The sequence below is a fragment of the Chiloscyllium plagiosum genome, unplaced genomic scaffold (assembly GCF_037043375.1).
Source record: "Chiloscyllium plagiosum isolate Xiang-an unplaced genomic scaffold, Cpla_swu_hap1 HiC_scaffold_8, whole genome shotgun sequence".
NCBI lineage: Eukaryota > Metazoa > Chordata > Chondrichthyes > Orectolobiformes > Hemiscylliidae > Chiloscyllium > Chiloscyllium plagiosum.
The window spans coordinates 4,447,197-4,460,696 of NW_028270146.1; the positions used below are offsets into that span (position 1 = coordinate 4,447,197).

Genomic DNA, 13,500 nt, shown 5'->3' on the forward strand with positions numbered 1-13,500 from the left:
CCAAACTGCAATACTTCACACTTCTCTGCACTGAATTTCATTTGCCACATTTCCACTCATTCCACTAAACCATTTGTGTTCTTTTGAAATTCTACACCGTCCTTCTCACAGTTCACAATACTTCCAGATTTTGTATCATTTGAAAATGCTAAATTTGCATCCTATTACACCAAATTCCAGATCATTAATATGCATCAAAAAAAGCAAGGGTACCAAAATTGACCCTAGGGAACTCCACTACAAATGTTCTCCATCCTGAAAAATATCCAGTGACCATTACTCTGTTTCCTAACACCCGGCCAATGTAGGATGGGTCCTTTCATTTCAGTCGCTGTCCCTTACCCCAACTTCCATAGCTGAAAAGTTTATATTTCTGCCCTTTTCCAGTTCTAATTAAAGCTCATCAACTTGAAACTGTGACTCTTTCTCTCCACAGATGCTAACCTAAGTATCTCAAGCATTTATGATTTAATTTTAGATTTTCGGCACATCCTATTTTACTTAAATCTAATTGGTCCACAATGACCAAGTGATAAATTAATGTAACATTTTTGTTTTGTTCTTTCACTGGGCGTGGATGTCGTTGGTTTGGCAATTGCCTGTCCCTAACTGGCTTTAGGAAGGAAGGAGTGAAATACCTTCTTCAGCCACAGCAATCTTTGCTATTTTGATGGAAGTTCCAGGAGTGAAGGACAGGTGATCTTGTTCCAAGTCAGGATGATGTGCAACTTGATGGAGAATTGTAGTACACTGACCCTGTCCTCGGGGTGTTAGAGGTTGTGGGTTTCGAAGGGGCTGCTGAGGAAGCTCAGCCACAGTCAAACAGCCCCTCCATCCCGAACCCAGGTCTCCAAGGGAAGGGCAGACCCAAAATACCTTACGTCGCAAGAAAAATATGGCAGCAACAAGAAGGATAGATTTATAGCTTCATTGTAAAAGAAGCAAGAGAAGGCCATTTGGCCAATCGAATTTGCTCCACCATTTATTAAGATCATGGCTGATCCATCCAATGTCTCAGGTCCTCCCACCTGCATTATCCACATAACCCTTAATTCCCCTACTATGCAAAAACCCATCCAACTGTGCCGTGAGTATACTTAATGAAGCTGCCTCGACTGCTTCCTTGGGCAGAGAATTCCATAGATTCACTACACTCCAGGAAAAGCAGTTCCTCCTCGCTTCTGTGCTAAACCTACTTTCCCCTAATCTTGAGGCCATGTCCCCCAGTCCTTGTCTCACCCACCAGCCGAAAAGAACAAAGATCAGGACACTTTTACTATTAACAACTTTTACTATGAACAAAGGCTGAGATTGTAATTCTGGCCAGTGATCCAGGTGCCTTTGTCAGCCTTGTTTCTACATGTTACAGGCTTGTGCTGAGAGTTCTGGTTAAAGTAGGCACGTGACTTGCTTACTCGCCACCAGAAAGAAAGGCCTATCATCTGCAAATGCAACCGCACCTGTTCTTGCTCTTTGTTCTTTGATCTAATGTGAGCCTTACTCACAAATGAGAGTGGATGAATGGCTCACAAATGGGCAATCTGCCAGGGATATTCTATCCCGCCACTGACAAAACCTATGAATTTCTGCTGAGTGAGCCTTCAGATTGTATATCTCATCACCAATAATTGGGCTGACTTCACACATTTTCTAAGCATCAGTAACTTGCGATCTCAAGTGATTATTGGTGTCATTTTCCAAAGTATTCAAACCTTGAAACATGTTTCAATTTCATGGATCAGCGTGAAATGGCGACAGTCTGGCTCTTTGAAGTGGAATCAGGTTTAGATGGACAGCGTTTCAAAGCATTAAGGCAATAAACTAATCCATCACTTGACGAGATGGAGTCAGTGCTGGAGTTTGAGAGTATAGTGACTGTTGGAAAGTGAAATCTTTCATTATTAGAACATTGAAAGTACAGCACAGGAATGCACCCTTTCGCCCACAATGTTGTGCCGAACATGACGCCAAATTAAACTAATCCCTTCCGCCTGCCTTTGGTCCATACCCCTCTATTCCTTGCATATTCATGTGCTTATCTAAAAGTCTGCCACCACCACCCATAGCAATGCATTCCAGACTCCTACCACTCTGTGTAAAAAACCTGCACCTCACGTCTCCGTTGAGCTTTCTCCCCTTACCTTAAATGCATGCCCCCTAGTTTTAGACATTACAACTCTTGGAAAAAGATTCTGACAGTCAACCCTAACTACGCATCTCATAATTTTATAGACTTCTATCAAGTCTCCCCTCAGTCTCCACCGCACCAGAGAAAATAACCCAAGTTTTCCTAGCCTCTCGTTATACCTCATATCATAATCCAGGTAACATCCTGGTAAATCTCTCTGCACCTTTCCAAAGCTAAAATGATTATTGTTTGCTGCAGGCCAACAGTGCCTTACAAAGGAGAAGTTTTAATACCATTCTTGGGATGTCAACTTAGTGCCCATCAGTGTGGTGGGCTTCTTCTTCGTAATAATCTGGATACAACTGAACATTTTTCTGGACCACGTCAGAAGGACAATTAGAGTCAACCACATTGGCATGTAACTGAAATTTCTATTAGGTAGACGTGATTGAGATAAAAGGTTTCCTTTGTTAAAATTAGTAACAACTCAAATTTATATAGCACCTTTTACAGAGTAAAATATTCCTAGGCCCTTCACAAGAAAGTAATCAAACACAAAGCCACAAAAAACGATATTAAGCAAGGTAACTAAACATAAAACTGTTCTAAACAGGACCTTTTAAGGAGCACCTTAAAGGGGGATACATCAAAAACTTGTACATAACTGGTGCCCAATGTATTAAAAAAATTCCAAAGCAACTCACAGGAACAATACAAAATAAAAGCAAAATACCATGCATAGTGGAAATTTGAAATAAAAATGAAAAATGCTGCAAATGCTCAGAAGCATCTGTGGAGAAAAACAGTTTTGCAACTCATCAGGATTACTTAGACAACATCTTCCAAACCTATGACCACTTCTATCTAGAAGGACAAGGGCAGCAGATAAATGGGAACACTCCCCCAAGCAAGTTTCCCTCCAAGCCACTCACCATCCTGACTTGGAAATATATTGCTGTTCCTTCAGTGTCACTGGGTGAAAATCCTGGAATTTCCTCCCGAAGGGCACTATGGGTCTATCTACAGCAAGGAGACTGCAGCAGTTCAAGAAAGCAGTTCACCACCACCTTCTCAAGGACAACTAGGAACGGGTAATAAATGTTAGCCCAGCCAGCAATGCCCGAATCCCATTTTGCTAACTTTTCACATTATTTTATGTTGCATAGTTTGAAATGGAGGTTATCAAAGTGTGACACTGGGACACATGTCCCAGGCATCAATGTTTGAGAGATTAAAATCAGGGGTGATTAAGAAGACAGAATTAGTGGAATGTGATCAGAAAGATAGGGTTGAAGAGATTACAGAGATAGGAAGAGGAAAGCCATGGGAGGAATTTGAAACAAAGTTGAGACTTTTAAAATCAAGGCATTGCTTGGCAGGCTCCAGTGTTGGTCAGGGAGCTCAGAATGATAGATGAATGGGACTAATTGCTGGTTAAGACACAAGCAGAGTTTTAGATAATCTCAAGAGACAGAGAATTTAGAGAAACAATTTCAGATCTTGGGGCCAACGCATCTGAATGCTTGGCTGGTAATAATGGGACAATTAAAATCAGAGATGCTCAAAGCCACAATTGGAGGAAGCACAGAAATCTCAAACTGATTGTAGGGTTGGAGGAGCTAGAAAAGACTCAGCCAAATAAACTGAAAATTTTTTAAAACTGTAACACAGCCAAACAAGAAGCAAATGTAGATAAACGATCACAGGCATGATGGGTGAACAGGACTTACTAAGTTCCAGATTATGGATGGTGGAACATGGAAGGCCAATTTGACCACCATTAGAATTGCCAAGTTGAGAGATAACGAAGATTCGATGAGGGACATTAGTGAACCAGTTGGCTTTTTACAATAACCTTAAAGCTTCATGCTCACTTGCATTTATGTTCAGGCTAAATAAGCTTGTGAAAGAAAGGCAGAAAGAGGATTATGAGAGTGCAGTTAGAGGGGTGCATCCGTGTGGTTGGGCTGAATGGCCTGTACCTCTGCCATTTGTCTGATATAATTACAAATACCTATCAGTTTCCCATAAGCAGCAATATGATGAACTTCCCCATTCTTCCTTGAATTGTACTGAAGAACCTGTTAAATCCACCTTGGATTAACACCTCGTCTGACATATAGCACCAGTACTGAGCTTCAATACTGTTCATATCATAGAATGGAACTTCAGTCCAAAATCTATTGTCTCAGAGGAAAGAGTGTTGTTAATTCAGCCAAAGTTCATACTCAATTTAGTCATGGCCCTTCCCCCACCACTCACAAAATTACACACATGCTTCATCAGATAATATTTTACCAGAGCTCTGTGGGACTTTGGTCGAGCGCCAAGATCACAACTGCTTTTCACTGGTCTGCCTTGCCGGACAATTGGGTTCTGACAGACAAATCCTGTTGATGCAAAAGAAAAACAGATATTATTTGCAAATAGATGAATAAATGGTAACCAGTCCAATAACGCCTTCATTTTAAAGTTGCCACCCATGTTTACAAATCTCTCCTTGGCATTAATCCTTCCTATTTCTACAAACTCCTCTAGCCCTAAACCCCTGAGATCATGCTCTCCTCTACTTCTGGCCTTTTGCAAATCCACAATGTTTTCTCCATAAAAAAAGTTATTCATAAAGTTTGTAAAAGCACATTCCAAAATGTTTCAATCTAAACATTACAAATTATCAACACCCATCCCATTTTCTTCATCTCTGATATAAAAAGAATAACGGACATAGCACTGATCCCTGTGGTATGCCACTGGACACCAGCCTCCAGTCACACAGACTATTACCACCAAGCCATTTTGGATCCATCTTGCCAATTAGATCCCACATGCTTTTACCTTCTTTATCACTTTCCCACATGGGACCCTGTCAAAGCCCATGCTGAAATTCCATCTGAACTACATTAACTGCCCTACCATCATCTCACATCTGGTCACCACCTTGAAACATGCAAATAAATTTGTTAGGCATGGCCTCCCTCTGACAAAGCCATGCTGACTAACTTTAAGCAAACCTTCTGAATGTATTAGCAAGTTTTGAGAAGATTTGTAGCTGAGTTTGAGGTTCTGGATGTAAGTTTGCTCACTGAGCTGGAAGGTTCATTTCCAGACGTTTTGTCACCCTACTAGGTAACATCTTCAGTGAGCCTCTGGGTAAAGCACTGTTGATAATTCCTGCTTTCTATTTATATGTTTGGGTTTCTTTGGGTTGTTCTTTTTCTCAGGGGGTGGTAGATAGGGTCTAACGTGATGTGTTTGTTGATAGAGTTCTGGTTGGAATGCCATGCTTCTAGGAATTCTCGTGCATATCTCTGTTTGGCTTGTCCGAAGATGGATGTGTTGTCCCAGTCGAAGTGGTGTCCTTCCTCTTCCGTATGTGAGATACTAGTGAGAGAAGGTCATGTCTTTGATAGCTAGTTGATGTTCATGTATCCTGGTGGCTAGTTTTCTGTGTGTTTGTCCAATGTTATAGTCCTTGCACGGTATTTTCTAAATGACATCAGTTTTGCTTGTTGTCTGTATAGGGTCTTTCAAGTTCATTAGCTGCTGTTTTAGTGTGTTGGTGGGTTTGTGGGCTACCATGATGCCAAGAAGTCTGAGTAGTCTGGCAGTCATTTCCAAGATGAGAGTGGCTAGGATTTCTGGGCGTGTTTTGTGTGTTTGTTTGGGTTTGTTGCTGAGAAATCGGTGGTCTGAATTCATTGGGTACCCATTCTTTTTGAATATGCTGTACAGGTGATTTTCCTCTGCTCTGCATAGTTCCTCTGTGCTGCAGTGTGTGTTGGCTCATTGAAATAATGTTCTGATGCAGCTTTGTTTGTGGATGTTGAGATGATTGGTTCTGTAGTTCAGGATTTGGTCCGCATGTGTTGTCTTCCTGTAGACGCTGGTTTGAAGTTCCCCCGTTGGCTGTCCGCTCTACTGAGACATCTAGGGATGGCGGTTCCTCCTCTTTTGTGAATTTTATACCACTAAGGATATCATTGATGGTCTTGAAGGTTTCCTCTAATTGCTTTGTTTAGTGATGACAAAGGTGTCATCCACGTGGCAGACCCAATGTTTGGGTTGGATAGTTGGCAGAGCTGTTTGTTTGAGTCTCTGCAGTACTGCCTCTGCTACTTTCCACTTTTAAGCCCACCAAAACCTCCTCACTCCTTAGGTCATGGGTGTTCCGTTGGTTTGTCTGTAGGTTTTGTTGTTGAAGGTGAAGTGGGTGGTAAGGCATAGGTCCACTAGCTGGACGATGTTGTCCTTGCTGATGAAGTTGGTGGTGTTTGGTGTCTGTGTCTTTGGGTCTTCTAATTGTATAATCAATGTTTCTTTGCCCAGGTTGATGTTGATGGATGTGAACAGGACTTTTACGTCAAAGGAGACCATTTTTTCATTCTCTTCTATCTTTGATGGTGTTCAGGAATTCTTGGGTGGAGTGGATGGAGTGGTGTGAGTCTTCTACTAAGTGTTTTTGTCTTTGGTGTAGTTCCTTGGCTAATCGGTATGTTGGTGTTCCAGGGTATTCTCTGTTTCTCTGAATTTTCTCCAATAGTTTCCCTATCACTCATGTGAGACTCATTGGTGTGTATTCCCTGGTTTATCTCTAACACCCCTTTTGAACAACATTAGAGGTCCTCCAGTGCTCTGACACCTCCTTTTTGACTAGAAAGGAATTAAAAATTTGGGTCAGAGTCCCTGTAATTTCCTCCCTTGTCTCCCACAGCAGCCTGGAATACAACTTATCTAAACCTGGAGATTTTTCCACTTTTAAGCCCACCAAAACCTCCTCACTCCTTAGGTCAAATTGCTCATGAACTGCACCATGCCTCTTCCCAAATTCTGTAGCTACATTCTCCTTCTCCTGAGTGAAGACAGATTTGAAGTATTCATTTAAGATCCTACCTCTTGTCCTCCAGCTCAATGCACAGATCACCCCTCAAGCCCAAATGGGAGCAACCTGCTCCCTGATTATCCTCTTCACCATAAGCTTAAAGTGGCTTTTATTACAGAAAAGAAAGAACTCCTGAGGTTAGGTTAGGGAAGTCTAAAACTAGAGAGCATAGGTTTAAGATGAGAGAGGAAAAATTTTAAAAGGACCTGAGAGGTAACTCTTCCACGCAGAGGATGGTGCATGGAATAAGTTGCGAGATGAAGTGATGGAGGCTGGTACAATTACAACATTGAAAAGTTAAAAATCACACAACACCAGGTTATAGTCCAACAGGTTTGATTGGAAGCACACTAGCTGTCACCACCACCTGATGAAGGAGCGGCGCTTCGAAAGCTAGTGTGCTTCCAATTAACCTGTTGGATGGACTATAACCTGCTGTCATGTGATTTTTAACTTTGTACACCCGAGTCCAACACCGGCATCTCCAAATCATAACATTGAAAAGGTATCTGAATGGGAAGGGTTTAGAGTGATATGGGCCAAGTGCTGGAAAATGGGACTAGGTAAGAGATTTCTTCTCCCTATCTTGTCACAGCCCCAAGTTGTTGACCACTTGGGAGCCAATCGCATAGTTATTTGCAGGGAGAAGGCTGCTATTGATAAATGGTCATTGGTCCACATACCATTCAGTGATTTATTGCCAGCCAAAGCTACTTTCATACCTACCCCACAGCTCCAGCTCGCCTGCATATTATTACTCAGCTACAATTGAAACCACCAGCTGTGTCAACAGTGCTTACAATGTAGATCAGGTTACTTGCTTTCAAAATATGTAGAAATCCTCCTGTAATCTTTGGTTTTAAAACAGTTTGTTTCCCATTTCAGTCCACAATTTAAAATACAGAAAAATAAAAAAGAGATGGTCTTTACAATCTGGTCCAAATTCACTTCTCCTAGCTCATTCTCCTAGCATACTGTACCTGCTGATGTCTAATGCAAACGGTTCTTCAAATTCCACTATAGCTTCTTTTTTATCCTTAGCTCTGCATGTATATCCAGCACCACATACCACTCCATGCCCTGAGGACCTCCTGCAGATGATTCAAGTCTTTGGTCAGAGCCTTCAGCTGTACCCAGCCTTTTCATCAAGCTTTAAACACTTTTTTTGCCTTGATCCTACCTTCAAACTACTTATAAAGTGACGGAGGCACACAGGACAGAAACAGACCCTTTGCTCCAACTCATCTTCGCCGGCAAGACATCTCAATCTGACTTCCTCCAATTTCCAAAGTTACTCTTCAGGTCCTTTTTAAATCTTTCGCCTCTCACATTAAACCTATGCCCTCTCGAGGACTCCCCCCACCAGATTAAAAAGATCATGGCTATTCACCCTATACATGCCCCTCACTATTTTATAAACCTCTATAAGGTTATCCTCTCTGCTTCCAACGCTGCAGTGAAAAAAGCCCCAGTCTATTCAGCCTCTCCCTATAACTCAGTCCCAACAATATCCTTGTAAATCTTGTCTGCACCCTTGGCAACACTCCCCAGGACCCTACCATGAAATGTGTAAGTCTTGCCCTGGTTTGCCTTACCAAAATGCTACACTTCACAGTTGTGGGCGGCATGGTGGCACAGTGGTTAGCACTGCTGCCTCACAGCGCCTGAGACCCGGGTTCAATTCCAGCCTCAGGCTGTGGAGTTTGCACATTCTCCCCGTGTCTGCGTGGGTTTCCTCTGGGTGCTCCGGTTTCCTCCCACAGTCCAAAGATGTGCAGGTCAGGTGAATTGGCCACGCTAAATTGCCCGTAATGTTAGGTAAGGGTTAAATGTAGGGGTATGGGTGGGTTGCGCTTCGGCGGGTTGGTGTGGACTTGTTGGGCTGAAGGGCCTGTTTCCACACTGTAATATAATCTAATCTAAAAAATCTAATCTAACTCCATCGGCCACTTCTCAGCCCATTAGCCTATCTGATCAAGGTTCTGTTGTACTCTGAGATAATCTTCTTCACTGTCAAATACACCACCTATTTTGGTGTCATCTGCAAACTTACTAACCGTGCCTCCTATAATCACATCCGAATCATTTATATAAATGACGAAAAGCAGTGAACCCAGCATTGATTCTTGCAGTGCATCACAGGTCACAGACCTTTCGTCCAAAAAGCAATCCTTTATCGCCACACTCTATGTCCTACCTTCAAGCCAAGTTTCTATCCAATTGACTAGCTCTCCCTGGATCCCATGTGATCTAACCACATTAATCACTCTACCATGTAGAAAGCTCTGCTGAAGTCTATATAGACAATGTCTACCACTGTGCCTTCATCAATTTTCTTTCTTACCTCTTCAAAAAAGTCAATCAAGTTAGTGAAACACGATTCCCCAAGCACCAAGCCATGTTGACTACCCCTAATCAGTCCTTGTCTTTCTAAATGCATGTAAATCCTGGCCCTCAGGGTCCGCTGCAACAAATTACCCAACACTGACCTGTGGCTCACCAGTCTATAGTTCCCAGGCTTTTCCTGGTTCAGTGGTTAGCACTGCTGCCTCACAGCACTAGAGTCTGTGTGGAGTTTGCACATTCTCCCCTTGTCTGTGTGGGTTTCTCTCTGGTGTTCCAGTTTCCTCCCACAGTCACAAAGATGTGCAGGTCAGGTGAATTGGCCATGCTAAATTGCCCGTAGTGTTAGGTGCATTAGTCAGAGTGAAATGTGTCTGGGCGGATTACTCTTCGGAGGGTCGGTGTGGACTTGTGCTGAAGGGCCTGTTTCCACACTAGGGATTCTAATCTAATCTAATCATTAGCCACCCTCCAGTCTTCTGGCATCTCAGTTGTGGCTGTCGATGATACAAATATCTCAGCAAGGGGCCCAGAAATCTCTTCCCTTGCTTCCCACAAAGTTCTGAGAAATACCTGATCAGGCCCCAGGGATGTATATGGTTTAAGACCTTCAGCACCTTCGCTTCTGTAATATGAACACTTTATAAGACATTTCTATTTATCTCCCCAAGTTCCATAGCTTCCACGTCTTTCTCCACAGTAATACTGACCTAAAATATTTGTTTCGTATCTCATCCATCTCTTGTGGTACCGCACATTGACAAGCACATTGATCTTAAAAGGGCCTTCCGTCAAACATACTTTGTGATAGGAACAGGAGCAGGTGAATCACCTCCTTAAGCCTGTTCCACCATTCAGTAAGATCGCATCTGACTTTTAACTCCATTTTCCTGCCTTTGTCCCTTGTCACATGATGCTAATGCCCAATAAATACAAAAGCATCTTAGCTTTTACATCATCTTTGGCACTCACAGCATTTCAGAGATTCCAGAGTACCGCGACCCTTTATGAAATTTCACACTCAAACAGCCCAGCTCAAATTTAAAAACTCTGTCCTCCCACCATCTCTCCCAATTCCATTTTCTGGGTTTTGCATTTCTCCTCCAAATGGTACCCCCTCACCCACCCCCCCCCCACAACCCCAAGAACTTTGCACAAATTCTTCCTCTTCATCTTCGGCGGTCCCTCAAAACCAAAGCAACTTTCCTTCCATTTTTCTGCATACTCATACAGACACAATACTACTGTCCTCCACCAGGGGACTTGCCACCCCTCTCTCCCACATCACTCAACCATTCACCACCACCTACTGCCCCTACAACCCACGTTCCACCCCCACCCCACATCCAAGTGTCCCACGCTGGTCCACCATCACACAACTATGCATCAACAACTCACCCCTCCACCAACAAAATTGTTAGAATAGTCAGTCAACAAAAAGGTTTGCTTTTGAGATTTTGGAGATTTGTAGCTCAGGTTGAGGATCAGGTTGTAAGTTTGCTCACTGTGCTGGTAGAAGAAAGCGAGGACTGCAGATGCTGGAGATCAGATTGAGAGTGTGTTGCTGGAAAAGCACAGCAGGCCAGGCAGCATCCGAGGAGCAGGAGAATCGACGTTTTGGACATAAGCCCATCCTGATGAAAGGCCTAGGCCTAGAACGTCGATTCTCCTTCTCCTTGGATGCTGCCTAACCTGCTGTGCTTTTCCAACACCACACACTCGTCGCTGAGCTGGCAGATTTGTTTTCAGACATTTCATCACCATGCTAGGTAATATCATCAGTGAGTCTCCGATGAAGCGTTGGCATTCTATCCTGCTAGCTGTTTATCTGTCTCGGTTTGTTGCGGTAGGTGACATCACTTCTGGTTCTGTTACTGAGAGGTTAGTAAATGGGATCCAAATCTGTATGTTTATTAGTGGAGCTCTGGTTTGAAGCCAGGCCTCGAGGAATTCCCGTGCATGTCTTTGTTTAGCCTATCTCAGGATGGATGTATTGTCCCAGTCGAACTGGAGTCCCTCGTCGATTGTGTGTATGGATACCAATGATAGTTGGTCTTGTCGTTTGGTGGCTAGTTGGTGTTCATGTATCCTGGTGGCTAGTTTCCTGCCTGTCTGTCCAGTGTAATGTTTGCTGCAGTAGGGTATTTTGTATCTGACGTTCGTTCTGCTGGTTGTTGGTCCTTTAAGTTCATCAGGAGCTGTTTCAGTGTGATAGCAGGATTGTGGGCTACCGTGATGCCTAGGGGCCAGAGTAGTCTGGTCATCATCTCCAAGATGTCTTTGAGGTATGATAGGGTGGCCAGTGTCTCTGGGCATGTTGTGTTTTCTTGTTTAGGTCAGTTGCGCAGGAATCGGCAGACTGCGCTTACCCGTTGTTCCTGAATACGTGGTCCTCCTCCTTGGCTTCTCGTAGTTCCTGGGTACTGCAGTGTGTTGGGCCTCATTTAAATAATGTTCTGATGCAGCTCCGTTTGTGGGTGTTGGGATGATTGCTCCTGTAGCTGAGTATCTGGTCAGTGTGTGTGGCTCTCCTGTAAATGCTGGTCTGTAGCTCTCCATTGGCTTTGTGTTCTACTGTGACATCCAGGAAGGGGAGTCTGTTGTAGTTCGCTTCCTCTTCGGTGAACTTTATACTGGTACGGATGTTGTTTATGTGTTTGTGGGTTTCTTCTAATTTGTTGTGTTTCGTGATGACAAAGGTGTCATCCACATAGCAGACCCAAAGCTTGGGCCGGATGGTGGGAAGGGCTGTTCGTTCTAACCTTTGCATAACTGCTTCTGGTAATAGTCCTGATATTGGTGATCCCATAGCCGTCCCATTGATTTATTTGTAGATCTTGTCATTAAAGGTGAAAGTCTACTAATTTGAGACTGGAAGTGATATCACCCACTACAACAAACCGAGACAGATAAACGGCAAGCGGGAGAGAACACCAGTGCTTCACCCGAAGCTCACTGATGATGTTACCTAACATGGTGACAAAACGTCTGAGAACAAATCTACCAGCTCAGTGAGCAAACTTACGACCTTAGGTTTGCTATGTCATATAAATTCCAAAGTAATTGTTCCCTGCAGTTTGCTGTCAGGGGTCAAAGCCTTTTTCAGAGGTGAGTAAAGGAACGGACTGCTCCCATGAAACAGGCACTCACCCACTAATGTGAACATGTCAGACAGCAGGCTTGCTTTGATCTTCAAATCCAAGGGTGCATCACTATTGAGAAATAGAAAATTCAGTCAGGAAGCTGGTCCAAACTTTCAGATTCCTTGCTGTACAAGCATCAGTGAAATGAAACCCAGTTAGAATGTACAGCACAGAAGCAAACCCTTTGGCCATTGTGTCTGTGTTAATAACAATGTTAGCTGTTTGATCAGAACTAATGAATTACATTCCAACTTTTCAAAAGATTATGAACATGAGAACAGGCACAGGAGAAAGCATTCGGTCCATTTACCTATCTTCTCATTACATTAGCTTGTAGGTGATCTGCACTAAGCTCCATTTACCTGCATGTGCCTTATTTAATTAATATTAGTATCCTTATTCAATAAAAATCATAGTTTTGAAATGTTCATTTGACCCAGAAGTCACATCCTAATATTCACATACTTCTATTTCAAATAGTTAGCCAATTCCCATTTAAGCAATGATCAAATCTCTACCCTTGACTAACGTGGGAGTAAGTTGACAAGGGTAGATGGGAATGTGGTCTTGAGGCCACAATCAGATAAACCACAATGTTATGAAATGTCACAGCAGCCAAAAGGGATGAAATGGGCCTGTTCCTGCTCCTAAATTGTATGCTGGTATGTGTCTGATTAGTGGAATCCATCACTATTTATTGTGAGCAATTTGTGCTAGAAGCCAGCATTTTGAGATAATGTAGCACTAAGGGTTCACTTAGCTTTAAGGATGCTGCAATTGGCTATTTCAAAATGTTAGCAACGTTCAATTATGCCTCGCAATAGGGGAGGGGCTTATTGTAACATTTTTGGTAAGGTGCTCAGGACAGTTAAGGGTAGCTGAAGAGGAGTTCAGAGCTTGAAGTTAGAGAGAGAAAGAGAGACAGATGGAGACTCCATGTCAAGACTGCAACTGAACAACACAGATTCTTTGTAGGGTACATAGTGAGCAGTCAAATAGAGCCCCTG

General features: G+C 43.0%; 1 protein-coding gene across 2 annotated transcripts in view; it reads right to left on the reverse strand.

The window, feature by feature from the left end:
- The window catches only part of ttll5 (tubulin tyrosine ligase-like family, member 5), a 451,975-nt gene that overhangs the window by 272,533 nt on the left and 165,942 nt on the right, over window positions 1-13,500 (reverse strand). For both annotated transcript variants that reach the window (XM_087989544.1, XM_087989543.1), the window contains exons 14-15: window positions 12,501-12,562; window positions 4,427-4,518 (exon numbers count right to left, since the gene is read on the reverse strand). In XM_087989544.1, coding sequence (XP_087845670.1) covers window positions 4,427-4,518; window positions 12,501-12,562 — 154 coding nt within the window. The remainder of the gene's footprint in view (window positions 1-4,426; window positions 4,519-12,500; window positions 12,563-13,500) is intronic.